Below are 21328 nucleotides of genomic sequence, written 5' to 3'. Positions count from 1 at the left end.
TGCAGAACTGGGGCGGTGGCAGCTGGAACTGGTTGACTTTATGAGATGTATGAAGCACAGACATTTTGAGTTTAGTAACAAGTCTGGGACACAGCTGGCCCGGCTATTAATGGCACTTCAAGCTTCAGAGTCGATACAAAAAATTAGAGATCCAGGTGGCTACTTATGCTATTCAGATGATTCTATCTGGGAGCAAGCAGTTTCTGACTTTTTATAAAAACCTATATGAAGAGTGCAAGACTCATGATGATGAGCAATTGGAAACTTACTTACAAAGTAATGTATTAACAACTTTATCAGAAGAGGACAGAATATGCTTGAATGCACCTATACAATCAGATGAATTGCACGGTGCGATTCAGAACTTAAAAATGAGTAAGGCCTCAGATTAGATGGCCTCAGTGCGAAGTTATACAAGAGTTTGGGGACAGACATAGGGGACCTGGTACGAGTGGGTAACGGATTACTGAATGGAGATATTTCACCACCAAGTATGAGAGAGGCTGGTATAATAGTTATTTTAAAACCGGGGAAGGATCCAGCGAATTGTGGTTCATATAGGCCGATTTCTCTGCTCAATATAGACATTAAACTTTTGGCAAAAGTTTTAGCAACTCACTTAACTGGAGTTTTGCCTAATTTGATTCACCAGGATTAGGAGAGTTTCGTTCCCCGACAAGTGAGTGTTAATATCCGAAGAACCTTAATATCATCTGGGGGACGCAGCGGACACAGACGAGGCTCTTGCTTCTGTCACTGGATGCAGAGAAGGCTTTCAATGGGTTAGCTGGAGGTTTTTATGGAAGGCATTGGCTAAGGTAGGATTGGGCAACAACTTCAGTCAGTGGATGCACAATTTTTATTTCCAACCTGTGGCACGAGTATGAGTAAATGGAGGTTACTCACACTCATTTAATATCACTCATGGCACCAGGCAGAGGTGCCCACTTTTGCCTTTGCTGTTTGTCCTGTCAATTGAACCTCTGGAACAGTGGATCAGAGATAATCCAGATAGCAGTGGTTTCCAGGTGGGTGAAAAGACTCCACATAAGTTGCCTTGGCCTTATTTGCTGATGATATCTTGATGTATGTTGGCAATCCACATCTCTCTTTACCAGTTATATTAAGTGAGTTGAACAGCTTTGAGAAATTATTGGGCTTTAAAGTTAATTTAGATAAAACTGAGATTTGGGGAATTTTGTTAGATGCTGGGGAGGAAGCTCTTTTAAAGGCTAATTTTCCTTTTAAATGGGCAAACACACACTTCTGCTACCTGGGAATTCAGGTTCCCAGGGACTTTACATAGCTGTATACCCTTAATTACAATCCTCTACTCCAAACTCTTAAAGAGGATTTAGATAGGTGGCAGCCTAGTTGGCTATCATGGTGGGGCACCGCCATGTTTATTGTTTTTGTTCCAAACACTGCCCATAGCAGTGGCAGAGGGGGTTCTGAGGATGTTACAAAGGGATTTTTCTAGGTTTATATGGGGAGGAGGATCCCCCAGATTGACCAAGAAGATCCTGTGGCGTGGGCAGAAATGGGGTGATACGGCAGTCCCAAATTTTCTTTGGTATTTTTGGGCAGGACAGCTTAAGCAATTCTGGGACTGGGAGGGATCCCCGAATAGAGAAGGGGTGGTGCTTGAGCAAGAGCATTTTCACACAACTGTTCCCCTATGCTATTTACTTCGGTTATCCCGGATTTCATTAGAGTATGTACAGAGAATTGCCAACCCCTTTATGAGACATTTCTTGGGACTGTGGCGGAGGGTAAAGAGAAGACTGGGGATTGGGAATAGTTCATCTTTAGCACCGATTCATTTTCAGCCTGGCTTTCAGGTGGGACGGTAAAGTGGAGTGTTTTATAGATGGGAGGAGAAAGGGATCACATATTTTCGCCAATTGTTGGATGTGGGTGACTTTATACCCTTTGCAGAATTGAAAAACACATATGGGTTGTCTGAAGGTGATGTGTTTTCATATCTGCAAGTTAAACATTATACAATGGGACAGGATTGGCATAATTCTGACCAAGATGATACCGAGCACTTCAAAAATCTGTGGCAAATATTGTCTACTTGGCCACAACCTCTCATTAATATACAAATTTCTTCGGGGTTGGTCCTTTCACAGATTTGAGTTTATGGACCAGTGGGAGCAGGACTTGGGAGGGGAGCTTACACACAGTGAATGGAAATGTGTGTTTACAGAAGTTCAAAAGGCTTCTATTTGTGTACTGATTAAAGAAAAATGCTTATAAAGTAATTACATGGTGGTATTATACTCTAGTAAAACTTAAAGCAATGTTTCCTAATACAACTACGGATGTGTGTTGGAGATGTTTGCAAGCCACAGGAACCTTTTTTCATATTTGGTAGGAACGTCTACTGGACTTGTGTGGTTCAGGTACTAACTTAAATCTTGGGTAAACCCTTTCGATTGACACCCAGAGCTTGCCTTCTGGGTTTGAGTAACACTGCAGGATTTCGTTGGCAGGTTGGACTGAAGAGACCATGTTTAGCTGCAGCTAAAGGCATGACTGCAGCATTTTGGAAGCAGACCATTGGACCCACTCAATTAGACTGGTTAGTGCAGATGGCTCATCTTCGGCATCTGGTTATCCTTACTGATCGCCTTAAGGGGAGAAATGATCAGACTTAGCTCTGTTGTTCTCTATTACAGATTAGAAGCTTATGGGGTTAGGGAGGGGGGAGGGTCTGGTTATATTTGAAGGACTGTTTGCTTTTTGTAAGAGACGGGGGTAAGGGGAGCTCATACATGTTGTATCTGTTTGGTTTTGTTGTGCACTGGGAGAGATGGTTTTGTATGTTTATTATCTTTTCCAATAAAAATGTATTGACACACACAAAAAAAAAAAAAAATTGAAGTGTGACTGTTTGGCAGACTGGATGGACCATTCAGGTCTTTATCGGTCATCACTTACTATGTTACTATATGTTACTATGCAATGCTTCTGTACTGGTACCTCTCTAATCTAAAACGATTACAATCCCTACAAAATGCAGCAGCACAATATCTTTATAGAGCTAAACACAGGGATCATGTTACCCCTTTATTTTTAAGGATGTACTGGCTTCCTGTTCAGTTTAGGGTAAAATTCAAAATACTAACTTCAGACTTTAAAGCTATTCATGATGGTACCCCAGATTATCTTGCAACTCTCTTAAGTTCCATGTCTCTTATTACGTCCTATTAATGACCACAGATTGGTGCTCGTTGGCTATTTACAAGCTCGTGGGGAGTCAACTAGATATAAAGTCTTTTTTTTTCTTGGCTCCCAGCCTTTCAAATAATTTACCACAGGACCTACAGTCAGAATTATCTTACAAACAATTTAGATCTAAGTTGAAAACTCACCTGTTTCATTTAGCATTTGGCGAGACCGGGGCACTGCCAGATAGACAGTAAGAGCATCAATGTATGCTTCCTTGATGTTATCAATGTCTGTCTATCTTGGAAAGTGTGGGTATTTTCTTTTTAAATTAATGGAGTTCTACTTCTATTTCTGAAGTTTTCATATGCGTGTTTAAAAATTGGCTATATCACCAAACGTATATCTTTAATGAAGGCTTGACAAATTTTCTTTGAATTTAGCATGTAATCACAAAAGAGAGGGTAATACAGCATACAAGCATACAATATAGACAAGAAAAAGCAACACTGGGCCTTCAAGAAAGAGACAATGGCAGTCCTTTATTGTGAAAAAGACCCAACACGGGCCATGTTTCGGCGCTCAAGCGCCTGCCTCAGGGGTCAGAGTGTGTCTTCACAATATATTGCCAGCCACTACTGAGCGTTTGTTCAATCCTAACAGACGCTGTCTGTGTGAAAACTGCCAAAAGATCTTTTGGCAGTTTTCACACAGACAGCGTCTGTTAGGATTGAACAAACACTCAGTGGTGGCTGGCAATTTACTCAGACTGTCTGAACATTCCTGCTCATATATTGTGAAGACACACTCTGACCCCTGAGGCAGGCACCTGTGCGCCGAAACACAGCCCGTGTTGGGTCTTTTTCACAATAAAGGACTGCCATTGTCTCTTTCTTGAAGGCCCAGTGTTGCTTTTTCTTGTCTACTTTGAATTTAGCAGCCAGCCCAAAACTCAGGAGCCAAGGTATGGGTCCTCAACCACATTTGTTTGGCAACTGGACTGTTTTAACCTTCAGGATGGCTGGACATGGTACTTCAGGTCTACCTTCTTGCCAACAGGATGATATATAGAGAGATTCTCCCCAACACTAGAAAAGAGAGGGTGCACAGATATTATCACCCACTCTTTAGTGGTGTCAAGGTAAAAGGCCATGAAGAGGTATCTTGGATTCTATAAATTTAGATTCTATATTCTTAGGCTAAATCTACTGTAAAAAAAATGCACTGACCCTGGAACTAAAAGGTTCTAAAATGCAGCCTCAAAGCCAGGCAAGAATAAAGACTAGAACAGGCTTATTACAACTGTGACTCAGCTGACTCTGTCCTCAGCATGGATGAAAATCTACTTGTAGTTTTTTTTTACTTTCTAACTGCAAACTAGTAAAACCTAAGATGAAAGCATTTTTATGTCCCAAATACTTGAAATGCAATCCCAAAGAAAGATGTTAGATCAGCACAGAAGAGATATACAAAAATAATATATATTGTTTATATAAAATACTTCGAAACTGCAAACGTTTATATAAAACACTTTGAAACTGCAAATGCTGAAAAGCCAAACTAGGGTAAATCACAATGACACATTTTGGCAAAAAGCTTTAAGAGAAAAAAAGTACTCACGTACTCTAATAAAATACTAAGGGCCCTGTTTACTAAGCCATGTTATAGGCACGTTAACATATTTAACGCGCGTTAACCATGTACGAACTCACGTGCTAATTGTAGGAGCATTAAAAATGATAACGTGCCTTAATAAACAGGGCCCTAGGAGAGCTGCAGGAAAAAAAACATGTACGTGCGACAGCCATAGTGAAAAATAAAAATAACTAGTTAAGAGTCACAAGACCACTGTAATATGGGACATGTCACCTGTCAACCAGGTCACCTCCACCTCTCCTTCTCTTAGTCCATTCTCTCAACCCTCCAACCCCTGCCTCCTTTTCTTCCTTTTCTGAAATCACTGAAGAGGAAACTACACATCATATTTCCTCCTCGAAACTAACTACCTGTTCCTCTGATCCTATTCCCACCCATCTACTTAACACTATCTCTCCTACTGCCATCCCTTTTATCTGTCAAATCCTCAATCTTTCACTGTCCACTGCGACTGTTCCTGATGCCTTCAAACATGCCGTAGTCACACCACTCCTTAAAAAACCTTCATTGGACCCTACCTGCCCTTCCAACTATCGCCCCATCTACCTCCTCCCTAACCTATCCAAAATATTTGAACGTGCTGTTCACCGCCATTGCCTTGACTTTCTTTCATCTCAAGCTATTCTTGATCCACTTCAATCTGAGTTTCGCCCCCTTCATTCAACTGAAACAGCCCTTGCTAAAGTCTCCAATGATCTGTTCCTGGCCTGATCCAAAGGTCTCTATTTTATCCTCATCCTTCTCGATCTATCTGCTGCTTTTGACACTGTTGATCACAGCCTACTCCTTCATACGCTGTCCTCACTTGGATTTCAGGGCTCTGTTCTTTCCTGGTTTTCTTCTTATCTCTCCAAGCGTACCTTTAGTGTATACTCTAGTGGATCCTCCTCTACTTCTATCCCACTATCAGTTGGTGTACCTCAGGGATCTGTCCTGGGACCTCTTCTTTTCTCCATCTATACTTCTTCCCTTGGTACTCTGATCTCATCCCATGGTTTTCAGTATTATCTTTACGCTGATGACTCCCAGATCTACCTCTCCACACCAAAAATCTCAGCCGAAATCCAGACCAAAGTATCAGCCTGCCTGTCTGACGTTGCTGCCTGGATGTCTCAGTGCCATCTGAAACTAAGCATGACCAAGACTGAGCTTCTTATCTTTCCCCCTAAACCAACCTCTCCTCCTCCCCCATTCTCTATTTCTGCGGATAGCACTCTCATCCTTCCTGTCTCATCAGCTCGTTACCTTGGGGTCATCTTCGACTCCTCCCTCTCCTTCTCTGCACATATTCAGCAGACTGCTAAAACCTGCTATTTCTTTCTCTATAATATCACCAAAATTCGCCCTTTCCTTTCTGAGCACACTACCAGAACCCTCATCCACACTCTTATCACCTCTCGCTTAGACTATTGCAACTTGCTTCTCACAGGTCTCCCACTTAGCCATCTCTCTCCTCTTCAATCTGTTCAAAATTCTGCTGCATGACTAATATTCCGCCAGCATCGTTATGTTCATATTAGCCCTCTCCTCAAGTCACTTCATTTTCTTCCTATCCATTTCCACATACAGTTCAAACTCCTCTTATTGACCTATAAGTGCAATCACTCTGCAGCTCCTCAGTACCTCTCCACTCTCATCTCTCCCTACATTCCTCCCCGGGAACTCCATTCACTGGGTAAATCTCTCTTATCTGCACCCTTCTCCTCCACTGCTAACTCCAGACTCCGTTCCTTTTATCTTGCTGCACCATATGCCTGGAATAGACTTCCTGAGCCAGTACGTCAAGCTCCATCTCTGGTCGTCTTCAAATCTAAGCTAAAAGCCCACCTTTTTGATGCTGCTTTTAACTCCTAACCCTTATTCACTTGTTCAGAACCCTTATTTTATCATCCTCACTTTAATATTCCCTTATCTCTTGTTTGTCCTGTTTGTCCTAATTAGATTGTAAGCTCTGTCGAGCAGGGACTGTCTCTTCATGTTCAAGTGTACAGCACTGCGTACGTCTAGTGGCGCTTTAGAAATGATAAGTAGTAGTAGGAGCACTGAGACTTCTGTCTTTCCATGGAGCTCAGGAAATTTCTGTCCATTCAACATCAAAGTGCAATTATGTAATCCACTTTTGTGACTGTTAAACAGTTTCACCTCAAAGACAAATCTTTGATTTCAATCTGATGCCTTCCCCCCCCCCCCCCCAAAAAAAAAAAAAAATATTCATTTGACTTTGAATATTCCATATTCCTTGAATTTTTGCCCAGTATCTTCCACCTATTCCGATTTAAGCAGGAAGCTTGAACATGCATCTAACTAGTATTTCTTCATGATCGTTTCTTTACAGCCACTCAAGAGTTTCTCTTTCGTTTTCTTTGTAAATATCCTCTCTGTATGAAGCAAGCATCACAGCAAGCCTAGAGTAAGAGACCACAGACTGTGAAACCCTTCAGAACCTGACACATATGCAACTTAAATCCCGAATGGGTGTCACTATTGTGCTGTGACGGAATTCCCATCTCACAGGCTTCAACAGCATACTCAGGACAATGAGAAAGAGAGAAGCAAGCCAGATAATCAAGTCTTTTGTCCCATATGACAGAGCACAGTACTGCATCTAAGTCATCAGACTGAGAGCCAGCAAGTTACTTTTTTTTTTTGTTAGCATACAGCCTTCTATGAATTCAATTTAAAAATCAGCTTACCTGCCTAGGTACATTGCAGCTGGGAGGAGGCGGCTGAATGCCCAGCTGATAAAATGTATTTAAACCAAAGGTGTAAACATATCCACATTCTGTTAAAATCACAGTGTGATCTCTGGCAGCAGCCACCTGAGAACATGGGTGACCCATCAGGCCTGCTACCAGTCGAGGAACCTTCAGTACAAGTAGACAAAAAAATACGGTTGTAATTTTATAGATAAATAAATCATCATACATGACCATCTAGCAAATGTCTTCACTCAAAAATACTATCAAACCCCACTATTAAAGAGGTCATAAATATAAGTAAAAACAATGTTTTAAACAGATCCTACAGGAATAAAGCATACCAATAAAGCAAAGGTGCTCACCCATTATTAGTTTTCTTCGAGGTAGGGTTACCATTTTGTGTCCTCTGAAAAAGAGGACACATGTCACGCCCCTACCCCGCCCCCACCACGCCTCATGCCACGCCCCCGCCACGCCCCTTCAGGTCGGGTTCCGCCCCTACTCCCCCCCCCCCCGTCGCATAGTCCCCTCCCCCCATCACATACCCCCCCCCCCCCCTCACTTACGATCTAGCCCTGGTGGTCTAGTAGTGTCTTCTCTTCGGGGCAGGAAAGAGCCCCCTCTTTCCTGCCCGGAGCGCTGCCTGCCCTTGCCTGCTGCATCCTCCTCGGTCTGGCTGGGGATTCAAAATGGCCACCGAGAGTTGAAGCGGCCTCGCGAGAGTTCAACTCTCGGCGGCCATTTTGAATCCCCAGCCAGACCGAGAAGGATGATAGACAGGGGAGGCAGCGCTCCGGGCAGGAAAGAGGGGGCTCTTTCCTGCCCCGAAGACGTCACTAGACCACCAGGGAACATGGTAAGGAAGGGGAGAGGACGGGAGACCAGGTGACCCACGGCGCCGACGATCGCCCGCCCACCGCACGCACGCGCCTCCCCGCACCCGCGCTCACGTTTGTCCAGAAATCCGGACAAACGTGGGCGCGGGCAAAATCCGCCGGACGCCCCGGACATGTCCTCAAAAAGAGGACATGTCCGGGGAAATCCGGACGTATGGTAACCCTACTTCGAGGACTCTTATCAGTCCTCGCAGGTGGGATGGCAAGATTCAATGACTGTAAGGACTGGTGTCCTAATATCTGCAGAGAATATCCGCTACAGGTAAGCAACTTTCCTTTTTCCAAAAACAAAAAGGATAGCATAGTCCTCTAGCTACAGGTTACCTTTTAACAAAAAAAAAAAAAAAAAGGCAAAAAATGGAAAAACCCGAATGCCAACAGCATGATGACACAGCGTAGGGATTACAGTACTCGAACAGTTAGGCTTGCAATCCCGCCTCATGCTGGTTTCTCTACATTATTATTGGCAGCCAAAGGGCTTACTATTTAACCCCCTGTTTACTAAGCCGCGCTAGCAGCTGTCACTCAGCAATGCCAACACAGCCCATTCAAAGTAAATGGGCTGTGTCGGCATTAGCGCACGGCTTAGTAAACAGAAGGGTAAATTATTATTGTTCACATTTAAAGAGGCATTTTCAATATGATGTCCAAATCCAACTTTGGATGTTTTGCAAAAATCGTCCAAAAATCCAGTGCCAAACATAGTCATTTTTGAACCAGAAAAATGTCTACCTTTCTGGTTCAAAAATCTCACTATTTTAGACATTTTTGTGCTCAGTGCGTGTTTATTTAAGGGCCATTTTCAAAAAAAAAAAACATACAAAAACAAGCCATTGGGATGTCTGGGAGCCAGCAGTCTTACTAGACTGGCCACACAGACATCTCAGCAAAGCAGTGGGGCAGCCTCGAGGGTACTGCAGTGAACTTCACATAAAAGGTCCCAGGTACATTTCACATCATAACCCCTTATATTGTATTGTTGAGCCCTCCAAGGATAGCAAAAAATGTACTGTACTCAACTGTACATCACTACTATACTCTTTATGCCTGAAGGTGTCACTTATATGTGGGTTCAGTAGATATTTTGTAGGTTTTGGGCCGCTCACACTTTCCAACACAAGTGTACTATTTAGAATGGGATATGAGCCTGAGTCCTCTTCTCTACAGTCCACTGCACCAACCACTAGGCTACTCCAGGGACTTGCTTGCTGCTCTAAAAGGAGCAGCCATTATATCTGCAGCTGTAATAGAGCCTGGTATGTACTGTCACTTTCACTTCTTGGGGTGGGGGTCAGTGACCACTGAGGGATTAAGGGGGGATTCATGCCTTTATCCCTCCAGTGGTCATCTGGTCAGTTTGGGCACCTTTTTGGCACTTAGTCGAGATCGGGAGGCTGGTGGTTGGGAGGCGGGGATAGTGCTGGGCAGACTTATACAGTCTGTGCCAGAGCTGGTGGTGGGAGGCGGGGCTGGTGGTTGGGAGGCGGGGATAGTGCTGGGCAGACTTATATGGTCTGTGCCAGAGCCGGTGGTTGGGAGGCGGGGATAGTGCTGGGCAGACTTATACTGTCTGTGCCCTGAAGAGCACAGGTACAAATCAAAGTAGGGTATACACAAAAAGTAGTACATATGAGTTATCTTGTTGGGCAGACTGGATGGACCATGCAGGTCTTTTTCTGCCGTCATCTACTATGTTACTATGTAAGTTGTTCTATTTTTTGGCCTGGACATTTTCACAATGTTCCATCGTTGCAGAAAAACATCCAAATCATAAGCCTGCCTTAGACTTGCCCAAAACAGACCTTCACCACACCCCCTTGAGATTTAGACAAACTGTATAGAAAAAGTCTTAAAAATGAATTTTAAAAACAGTAATTTGTACGCTTTTATTTATTTATTTTGTTACATTTGTACCCCGCGCTTTCCCACTCATGGCAGGCTCAATGCGGCTTACATGGGGCAATGGAGGGTTAAGTGACTTGCCCAGAGTCACAAGGAAGTGCCTGTGCCTGAAGTGGGAATCGAACTCAGTTCCTCAGGACCAAAGTCCACCACCCTAACCACTAGGCCACTCCATCCATCTGCCACTTTTTTGGACATTTTTCTTCTCAAAAAGGAGCCCCTTAAGGTACTGTTCTTAACCAGCCAGTTTATCTTGTTAATAAAATGTGCTGGAGGAACAGGGCCTTTTCAACAGTGGCTCCTATAATTTGGAATGGTCTCCTACCTGAGTCATGCAGTGAACTGAACTTGCTAGCTTCTAGAAAAAAAAAAGTTATCTTTTTTCCTTGAAGTGGAAGTAGCATAGAGAGCTAGCAATTGCCTTAGGTAGAAAGATCTATCAAGACAGGACAAAAATAAGGACTTGCAATCTGGATTAAATATACTCTTTGACAGATTGCAAAATAATAAAGTATGTATTATATTTAGTTTTTAATTTTGAAAATCGCTTCTCATTACATGGTGGTTAGGGTGGTGGACTTTGGTCCTGGGGAACTGAGGAACTGAGTTCGATTCCCACTTCAGGCATAGGCAGCTCCTTGTGACTCTGGGCAAGTTACTTAACCCTCCATTGCCCCAGGTACAAATAAGTACCTGTATACAATATGTAAGCCGCATTGAGCCTGCCATGAGTGGGAAAGCGCGGGGAACAAATGTAACAAAAATAAAATAAATAAAATAATATATAAAAGAAAAAAATATATGTATTGAAATTGTGTAAAACAGTTAAATTTCCAAAGACTGAAAAATCTAACAGGATTAAGAATCCTACACCAGAAAGTGGGTATATCATTAGCTTAATGAAAGAGAATTTTAACAGAAAACTGGCATTCTGGGACAGGAACACTACAGAAGTTTTAGTATTTTTTTTATCTATAGAAAAATACTTTGTAGATTGCACCTTGTATTTGATATAATTTTGTTTCTTTATTTGTTTGACACAGGTGGTACCAAAACCAAAGATGTCCAATAATGTCATTCACTGGGTCCTCTCTTTCTGGATAAGGGCAGGATACACATGCTCCATTATCAAAGGCAGGAAAAAGAAAGGACTAGTAGTCAGAGCAATAGACAGAGAACCACAAAATGCAGGATTCACTGGCGCTCCTTGTCAGTTTATCCTCACTGCATCACATACCCACTTAGATTAGAAGCACGTTGGGTAGAACAACTCATTTTATCTAAAATTCCAATAAATGTTGGAAGTTGCCTTGAGCATCTCCTGGAAAGGCAGGTTAAAAATTCCAAAATTATCATCACTGGAAAAAAAGTAAAACATTGTATTTCCTCCTGACTCACCTAATTGGAAAGGCAGCCCTCAGCTTTGGCTGCATTTCACCCACTATCTTAGCTCTGAGACGCTGAAGAGGTCTCACTTCTGGTAGCTAGCCCATCTGTTTTAAATGAAAGACTTCCAACCCATACAGTACGTCTGTCTGTATTATATTTTAAGCCACAAGAAGCAGGGACCATCTACCATTTATATCTGTGTACATATCTGGTAGTACCCTACAAAACACCACTAAAAGAATATCTGAATTGTCTGTTATCCAATATTAGATAAGGTGTTTCCCCAAGCAGCTTTTAAAACATACCAGGCACGTTAGTTCATCTCCATGACCTAGACGACCTCCTTGACCATGTCCACAAGTGTAAACCAGTCCTTTCTGGGACAGAATCACTGAATGAAACTCACAAAGTACGACCTGGAAAAAGAAGTTGCATAAAGAAATTTGTTGGATTAAAAAACCTAAGCGTATTCTATAATGTGATGCGAGTAAATCCTAAGTCGCACAGTTGAAAAGGGGGCATGGCCATCGGCATGGTATGGATGAGTCATGGGCGTTTCTAAAATCAATATGTGTTATAGAATACACCCGGTCAACGCCTAATTTAGACATCAGCATTTATACCAAAGTTTTACTTTGCATAACTGCCCATGACTAAATGTAGCCATGCGGATGGGCATTCAGTGTATTCTATATTCCGCGTGGAAATTTAGGCCTATTTTATAAAGTACTCCTAAATTCAGGTATAGAGGCGTATTGCTTTTCCACGTGTCATATATAAAATCTAGCCTAAAATGGGCAAACTAAGGCAGCCTTATTTCAAACTATTTTCCACAAGTTATTACTTGTCACACATGGGTTTTCTGAAAAATTTTCACATACATTTTGCATATGTTGTTTTCCTCAGAACATCTTCCCTCATATCTTAGATTTCATGTGATTTGGTATGTTCTGTGTAGAAAAGGATATCCCATATTGTATCTTAGTTTTTTGAGTAGCCAAGTGGTTGAACTGCATAGAAAAGTGGCCCTCTTACATGCCTATGGGGGGGGGGGGTCTTTTACAAAGGTGTGCTAGGGTTATTAGCATGCGCTAAATACTAGAGATGCCCATAGGAATATATGGGCATCTCTACTACTAGGCATACTTCTATTAAATAGCACATAAGTGCTTTAGAACATAACTTCAAGGGGAAGTACATGTGATGGCGCCAAGTTATAGAATCGTCCCCTTAGATTAAGTCTTCCGAGGACAGGAAAATTCTTACAGTACCTGAATGTAACTCACATTAAGCAAGTACTGCAAAGACATGAACTAAATCAAAATCCCGAAAAAATTAGAGAGTGGGTCCTATATTCAGGCTTAAGTTGTGTCCTGGGTCAAAAAAATGTTGAAGAGACAGTTGAAGACAATACTGATGGCTCGTATTATTACCATGTAATGTTAACATATATTACATTTTTTTGATTATTTAGAAAGGATGTTTGAAGTTGGGTTCTGAAAGGATTTTCTTCCATCGCTTCATTTCGTATTAACCTTCAAAACACACAAAAAGAAAACTGCACTAGTATTGTAGTACTGGGTCTGACCACAAAGCCCAGTATCACTTCCAACAGTAGCTAATCCAGGTCACAAGCACCCAGCAGGATCCGACAAGCAGCAAGATTCCATGCTCTTAACTCCCAGGGATAAGTAGCAGTTTTCCTCAAGTCTACCCTAACCCATTAGTGCCCAATGTTCCCATAATAAGCCATATGGGAACAAATTGATTTGTTCCCATATGGGCATTAATGGGTTAATAACAATTTATGGACATTTCCTCCAGGAACTTGCCCAAACCATTTTGAAACCCAGCTATGCTAACTGCTTTTACTACATCCTCTTAATTAAGCATTGAGCTTAATTATGTAGAGTGTAAAAATATTTTCTATTTGTTTTAAATGAGCTAACTAGTAACTTCATGGCATACCCCCTTTTTTCTTCCTTCAAAAAATTAAACACTATCGATTTACGTTCACCTGCTCCATTCAACTAATGGTTTTATAGACCTCTAAAGTATCTCCCCTCCATTATTTATTTATTACATTTGTAGCCCACATTTTCCCACCTATTTGTAGGCTCAATGTGACTTACATAGTTCCGGAGAGATGGTTACAGACTTCGGTGTAAACAAATACAAAGTGGATAGAATAATTTATAGATTTGGTGCGGACCGTCCTGTCCGGGTTGCAAGGGTGGGATTGTTCGGCAAGGGAGTCCATTACTTAGTTTAGTTGATGTGTTACATTATTCGGTGTTTATGCTGGTTCTGTGGGATATGCCTTTCTGAAAGGGGTTTTTTGGAAATTTCAGTGATTGCTCATAGTTTTCAGGTCTTTTGGTAATGTGTTCCAGTGCTGTGTGCATATGTATGAAAAACTGGACACATATGTTGATTTATACTTCAGTCCCTTGCATCCTGGGAAGTGAAGGTTTAGGTACGTTCTTGGTATCTATCTCTTCTCCAAGCTGAATAGTTCTAACTTTTTGGCATTTCCTCACAGGAGAGTTATTCTGTCACTTTTATCATTTTTGTCACCCTTGTCCAACTCCGCTATATATCTGTTTTGAGATGGGGTGACCAGAATTGCACAGAATTCCACTAAAATTTTGGTACGTAGGGCAGATTCACTCGTAAATCAATTAACAAGGCTTTAACAAAGTATCAATAATTAGAGATAATTGACAATAATTGGATTTGAACATGCATCTACCCTAGTGCCTACCCTATAATATTGGCACCTAACTTTCCTAGCGAGCAACTCAAAAGAGGAGTGGCTATGGGAGGCGCACAGGCAGCTCAGGGGGCGTTCCTAGAAGTTAGTATTATATAACATCGTGCCTGTCATTTGTGTGCTCACTGCCAGAAAATTAAGTGCCAGCATTTATGCCCGGTTTCAGCAGCTGACGATGAGTGTGGAAATCAGTGCTGAGCTCTATTCTATAAAGGGCGCTTGGTGCAAATAGCTCTGTACAGAATACAGGTTTAGCACAGACCTTTAGGCACCTACATTTCAGAGCCATTTACTGAATTCCACTAAATATTCTAGGTTCAATCACATCATAGAGCAATACAGAGACATTAGGATCTTTTTTGTTTTATTCTCTATTCCTTTCCCTAATAATTCTCAATATTCTGTTTCCTTTTTTAACTGCTACAATACACTGATTCAACGTACTGCTGATGATAAGATACAGATCCTTTTCCTGGGCAGTGACTTCTGATGTGTAACCTATCATATGAGAAAGTTTACCTTCAAGTGGACAAGGACCCCTGTGGTGAGGTGTTTTCTATGATCACAGGTCTAACAGAGAAGGTAAAAAAAACTGGGCTTTCTTACTAAGACTGAACATTTCTTTTTGAATTATAGATTTTTTAAGGTTCCAGTTTTCTATACCTTACCAAAAATTCACAAGAAGTTTGAACTGCCCTCCCGGCCGCCCAATCATTTCTGCCAGAGGATCCCTTTTAGAATGTACTGCCAAATATGTAGATACATTTTTGCAACCTTGTTTACAGGTTACTTGAATCATTCACAGAAGATTTTCATTTTCCTATCATTATGGAGACACAAGATGTCCGTTCTTTATATACCTGCATTCTTCAAACTGAGGTGCTGGAAGTGTTGGAGTTGGTACTGGAGGATAGGGAACGACCTCATTTGGTACCTGTGGATTTCATCTTAGCTTTAACAAAAATGGCTCTCGCTCAGAATTATTTTACTTACGATCACCAATTTTGTATCCATAAATCAGGAGTGTCAATAAGAGCAGCATTTTCCCCTACCATATCCAGTTTTATATATGGCTTGGTTTGAGACCAAATGGGTGTATGCTTCATGCTGGTTCAAGTATGCCATCTGTAGGTGGGGGTACAGAGATGATATTTTCATTTTGTGGAAGGGCACTCAGGATGAATTAGAACAATTGTCATTATACCATCAAATTTGATATGCATAGTAGCATTTCAGGTATTTCATTTTTGAATATTTGGATTACTCTGAAGAATGGTGCCTTTGGTCAGTCTGTGTATGTAAAACCCATGGATAGAAATATTTTACTTCAGTATTCAAGAATGCACCCATTCCATTGTAAATTTAATATACCTTTTTCTCAATTTTTACGGTACCGTAAAATTTATTCCTCCACATTTGAATTTAAGCATCAGGTGCCTATATTATCAGAGAAATTCATTACCAGAGGATATTCTACTACATTTGTGAAGGCAGGTAAAAGAGCATTATATAATCAAAGAGAGCTGCTGTTTATCTCCTAAAAAATGTCACATACAAGAGGAAGAAGGTATTAACATTTGTTACAAAATATAATGCCCATACTATGAGATTAGTGAGAGCTGTCAAAAAAATATATATCTATACTTAAAGTCCATTCTTGTTGCAATTGAGAGTTATGTTTGCTTACCAGAGAAATAGCAATCTGAATGACATTTTATGTACAGCTGAATCGGGGGAGGAGTGACGCAAGTGAGGGTGATCATCAAAGGGCATGTGGATCTTATTCCGTGTGCATGGTGATGTGTGATTCTACTCAACTTGTGGATATGAACATGGGTAAAGTGTATCCTTTGCATGCTAAAACCATATGTTCTTCCTGTAATGTAATTTATTTAATCACTAGTAAAAAAGCCCCGTTTCTGATGCAAATGAAACGGGGGCTAGCAAGGTTTTCTTCTGTGTGCATTTGGGAGTGTGTGTGTTCCTGCCCTCTCTCCCCTCCCCCCTCTGAGTCCTTCATTGTTACAGAGAGAGCGATTTGATTTCCTGCTTTGCTGTTTTCCTTCACTGTTTGTGTTAGAGAGAGAGCGAGGGCGGGGCAGACACTCATGGGGAAACCGGATATCTCTCCCTCTTCACACTTCCGGTTGGAGGCTTCATAGAACGTTGGTGTTGCCTTTTATATATAGAGATGTGTCTGTGCAGTTTATATTGTCGGTCAAACTTCTAGACCTTTAAAAACGCAACTGATTGAACATAGACACTGCATCCAAACAAACAAGTTACGTGAACCTTTAGTTATTTATTTTTTGGATAAACAGAATGTTTTTTCTGATATTCAATGTATTGTGTTGGAACAATTGAGGATCACAGAGCGAAGAGGAGATGTGAGACGGGTGCTTCGGAACCATGAACAGAGGTGGATATATAACCCTGCAATCTGTCATATCTCAAGGTTTGAATACTGCAATAGAATGGAAAGCTTTTCTGTGATAGCCGGTGAACTCTACGTCATGACGTTCTACATTCTAGCACGCAACATTGTTATATAAAATTTGGGTGTCTTGGGGGTGCCGTTCTCCATTTTGATAGTGCCGCAAGCCGGAAAGCTTTTTCTTGGAAGTTGCAAGTTTTTTATTATCGTGGATTGAATATGATAAAATTAGTTTTCCCCTGAAGCAGCCTGAAATGGTGAAACAGTGAACCCTTGTCGGTATTTGTAATGTTTAATTGGAATGCGTTACTTCAAGACGGATGAGAGACCTTGTTTTCCAAGATAAGTACTATGCATATATTTATTGGCAAAAGTTTTTTTCATATGTTTTTCTAAGCTTATTCTGTATCTCTAAAAGGTATTTTGTCATTTTGAAGAATACTGAAATAGTAATACAAGTGGAGTTTTATTTAAGACTGATGATTATGAAGAGTCACCTAAGTTTATGAAAGTTTTGCCTTACAAGTAGGTGGGTCTCTTTTTCTTACTGGTCTTTTTTCTCCATCAGTGTTATAGAGCACAATTTTCTCTTTCAGATGATACTGTTATAGATGCTGGTTAGTTGCAAATCTGGCAGTATTATGTCCAGCACAAGCATAATTCTTGTTCAAAATTTCAAGTCCGTATCTTTGTTTTCATGGAAGTTGTTGCGGTCTGAATATTGGTCCAAATATGTTCGATGAGTCGCGACCAATTTTGATGCACACTTTGAGTCAACTTGTTTGACTGGATTTTGCATCCATAATGTTAAAATGTATTTCATCTGAATTAGCATCAAAAACTGTACAGGATTTGAAATTTTTAGCCATTCTTATAAATGTGTTTGGATTTTATTAGACCCCAAAATGGCATTTTGGTAAATGTCGCGCGCTCATGGACTGACAACCTTTCAGAAAAGGGGGTCTAGATCTGCAACTATTGCAGTTAGAGATCTCAAATTTTGGGAAACTTCGTTTAACACCTGACTCGCGCAACAGATAAAATTTGAACAAAATTGGAGACATGATTGTGGGAAGGTTTAGACCACTTGGCATGGAATGACCCCACTGGCAATTCATATGCAAAGCATTAATAAAGAAGGCTAAAAGAGAATATGAAGAGAAACTTACCGCAGAGGCTAAAACTTCACAGTAACAACTTTTTCAGATACATCAGAAGGAGCAAAAGGGGCACTCAAGGAGGAGAAGGCCATAGCAGGGAAACTGAATTAATTCTTTCCTTTGGTCTTTGTGGAAGAAGATGTAAGAGATCTGCCTATACCGAAAATAGTTTTCAAGGGTAATAATGTGGATGAACTGAAAGAAATCTCGATGAACCTGGAAGATGTACTGAGCCAAACTGACAAATTAAAGAGTAGAAAATAACTGGTCCGTATGGCATACATCCAAGAGTGCTCAAAGAACTCAAGCATAAAATTGCTGATCTGTTGTTAGTAATGTGTAACCTGTTGCTAAAATTGTCCATAGTACCTTCAGATTGGAGGGTGGCCAATGTGACGCCAATTTTTTAAAAGGGTTCCAGGGGTGATCCAAGAAATTACTGACCAGCAAGTCTCACTTTAGTGCTGGGAAAAATAGTGGAAAGAATAAAATTGCGGAACACATACACAAACATGGTTTAATGGGACAGAGTCAGCATGGGTTCAGCCGAGGGAAGTCTTGCCTCACCAATTTGCTTCATTTCTTTGAAGGCATGAATAAACATGTGGATAAAGGTGAGCCTGTTGATGTAGTGTACCTAGATTTTCAGAAAGCTTTTGATAAAGTTCCTCATGGAAGAAAATTAAAGAGTCATGGAACAGGAGGCAAGGTTCTGGTGTGGATTAGGAATTTATTACTGGACAGTGTGACCCCACGGGGCCTTCACAGATTTGTAATCCACAGGACACCGCAATTCCTCAAAACTCCCAGCTGAGCAGTACTCCTGCCAGGAGAAAAACACTGAGAGAGCCCTCCCATGCCTGTCCCTCCTCCAGGTCCCGTTGTCCAGGATTTACAAACTCCCGACCAACCGTCTTTCTTTTTCCCCTTTATTTATTTTCTCCAACACAGTCCTTGATACACACAATCAGCAGGTTTTTGTTTCAACTTTTCCTTCACTCTCTTCTCATTACTTCCTGGGAGATGAGCGGGGTCCCACTCAATCTCTGTCAGTCTCTAACATCTGACAGTCACCCTCCTGACCCCAGCTGAAAACCATCACCCCCTGTTGGAGTGCTTCTGCAGCTACTTCTTTCCCTCTTTCATTAAGTCACAGAAACATGTTGCCATGAGCTCTTTTACCTGCCCACCTTTAGCTTAAGCTAAGGCTGAAATGTCCATGGGCTCTCCTTCTGAAGTCTCCTCTCTCTCCAACCCTCCTCCACCTTCCCCAGATTGCCAGTCCATGGGCTCCTCTATAGTCTTCTACACCAGCTGCTTCCCATCATCATTATCCCCATCTCCCAGTAGTTCCTATTCTGTTCATCCAGCCCTCCCAGATCCTCCTCCTTTCCCCTAGGATGCTGGGACTCATAGTAGGGGTAACACTTCCTGATCCCCTCTCTCTCAAGGCTTGCTGGGACTTGTAGTCTTTCAGCTTCATTGACCTCAATGGTGAAGGTGACAGGTTGCTTTCCCCGCACTGGCCCTGAACTGTTGATTCTGGCCCTTTTGGCTCTGCCCTCCCGTGGCAGTCTAGGGTACCCAAGCGACTTCCCCCTCCCTGCTTCTCTTGCTTGGCGACCCTCACTCCCCGCCTGATCACAACAGAAAACAGAGGGCAGGATTAAATTTATTTTTTTACTTACCATATTTATATCCCGTCTTTATCCAGGGCGGGTAACAATAGTCACATACATTGTCTTAGACAGGTAATAATCGCTGAGCATATGATGACAGAATATTGTCATTTCTGTCAATGGAAAAGGGTGAACAGTGGAGTGCCGCAAGGTTCAGTACTGGGATTGGTGCTATTTAACATATTTATAAATGATATGGAAATCAGAATGATGAGTGAGGTGATTAAATTGGCAGACGACACAAAACTATTCAAGGATGTTCAGACACGTGCGGACTGTGAAATACTACAGGAAGACCTTAGAAAATTGGAAGACTGGGCATCCAAATGCCAGATGAAATTTCCTATGGACAAATGCAAGGTGATGCGCATTAGAAAGAATAACCTAATGATAGGTTCAACCTAGGGGGTAAGCACTCAAGAAAAAGATCTACTTATCGTTGTAGATAATATGCTGAAATCTGCCCAGTGTGCAGCGGCAACAAAAAAAGCAAAAAGGATGCTAGGAACTATTAGGAAAGGGATGGTGAATAAGACCGAAAATACTATAATTCCTCTCTATTGTTCCATGGTGCGACTGCACCTTGAATACTGAGTTAAGTTCTGGTCACCGTATCTCAAAAAAGATATAGCGGAGTTTGAAAAGCTTCAAAGAAGAGCGACTAAAATGATAAAGGGGATGTAACTCCTCTCGGATGAGGAAAGGCTAAAGAGATGAGGGGAGATATGATTGAGGTCTACAAAATCCTGAGTGGTGTAGAATTAGTAGAAGTAAATCAATTTTTTACTTGTTCCAGAAGTACAAAGACTAGGGGACACTTGAAGGAAGTTACAGGGAAATATTTTCATTCAACAAATAGTTAAGCTCTGGAACTCTTTGCCGGAAGATGTGGTAACAGCAGTTAGAATATCTGGGTTTTAAAAAGGTTTGGACAAGTTTCTAGAGGAAAAGTCCATAGTCTGCTATTGAGATAGACACGGGGAAGCAACTGCTGGCCCTGGAATTGGTAGCATGGAATGTTGCCACGATTTGGGTTTCTACCAAGTACTTGTAACCTGGCTTGGAAATTGTTGGAAATAGGACACTGGGCTAGATGGACCATTGGTCTGACATAGAATGGCTACTCTTATGTTCTTATGTATGTCACTTATTGTATGCCACTATTTTAGTGTGTTTTAGTATGCTATTTTAATTATTATTTATTATGTTTTGTGATTTATTTTATAAGATTTTAAATTGAGTTGTTTGTATTTATTAGTTATTATCCCTGACGCATCCTGAGGGCTAAACGTGGCCACGTCAGGTTACTGTTTGAATAAATAATACAGCACACCTCAGAATTGCTGGTCTGCTTGTTTGCTGATGTCTATTTCTGATTGTAGATCATTGCCTCCTTCTCTGTCCATGTCTAAAGTTGTGAGCATACATAGCCCTTATTCCGATATCCAGGAAAAAACATTTTTTAATATAAACATTATACAAGTTTATTATAAATTTCCTTTATATCTATATACATCTATATCCACATATAAAACGTGAATGTGCTCAGAAAACCAAAATGTGACC

General features: G+C 41.3%; 1 protein-coding gene across 1 annotated transcript in view; it reads right to left on the bottom strand.

Annotated features, from left to right (window-relative positions):
* IBTK (inhibitor of Bruton tyrosine kinase) overlaps positions 1 to 21328 on the bottom strand; it is a 183793-nt gene that overhangs the window by 141904 nt on the left and 20561 nt on the right. The window contains 2 exon segments of the mRNA XM_030188611.1: positions 7524 to 7694; positions 12022 to 12132. Of these exon segments, the coding sequence (XP_030044471.1) occupies positions 7524 to 7694; positions 12022 to 12132 (282 nt within the window).

Source organism: Microcaecilia unicolor, unplaced genomic scaffold, assembly GCF_901765095.1.
Source record: "Microcaecilia unicolor unplaced genomic scaffold, aMicUni1.1, whole genome shotgun sequence".
Taxonomy (NCBI): Eukaryota; Metazoa; Chordata; class Amphibia; order Gymnophiona; family Siphonopidae; genus Microcaecilia; species Microcaecilia unicolor.
Note: the sequence above shows the minus strand (reverse complement) of the source record. Positions and strands in the feature narration are given on the sequence as shown.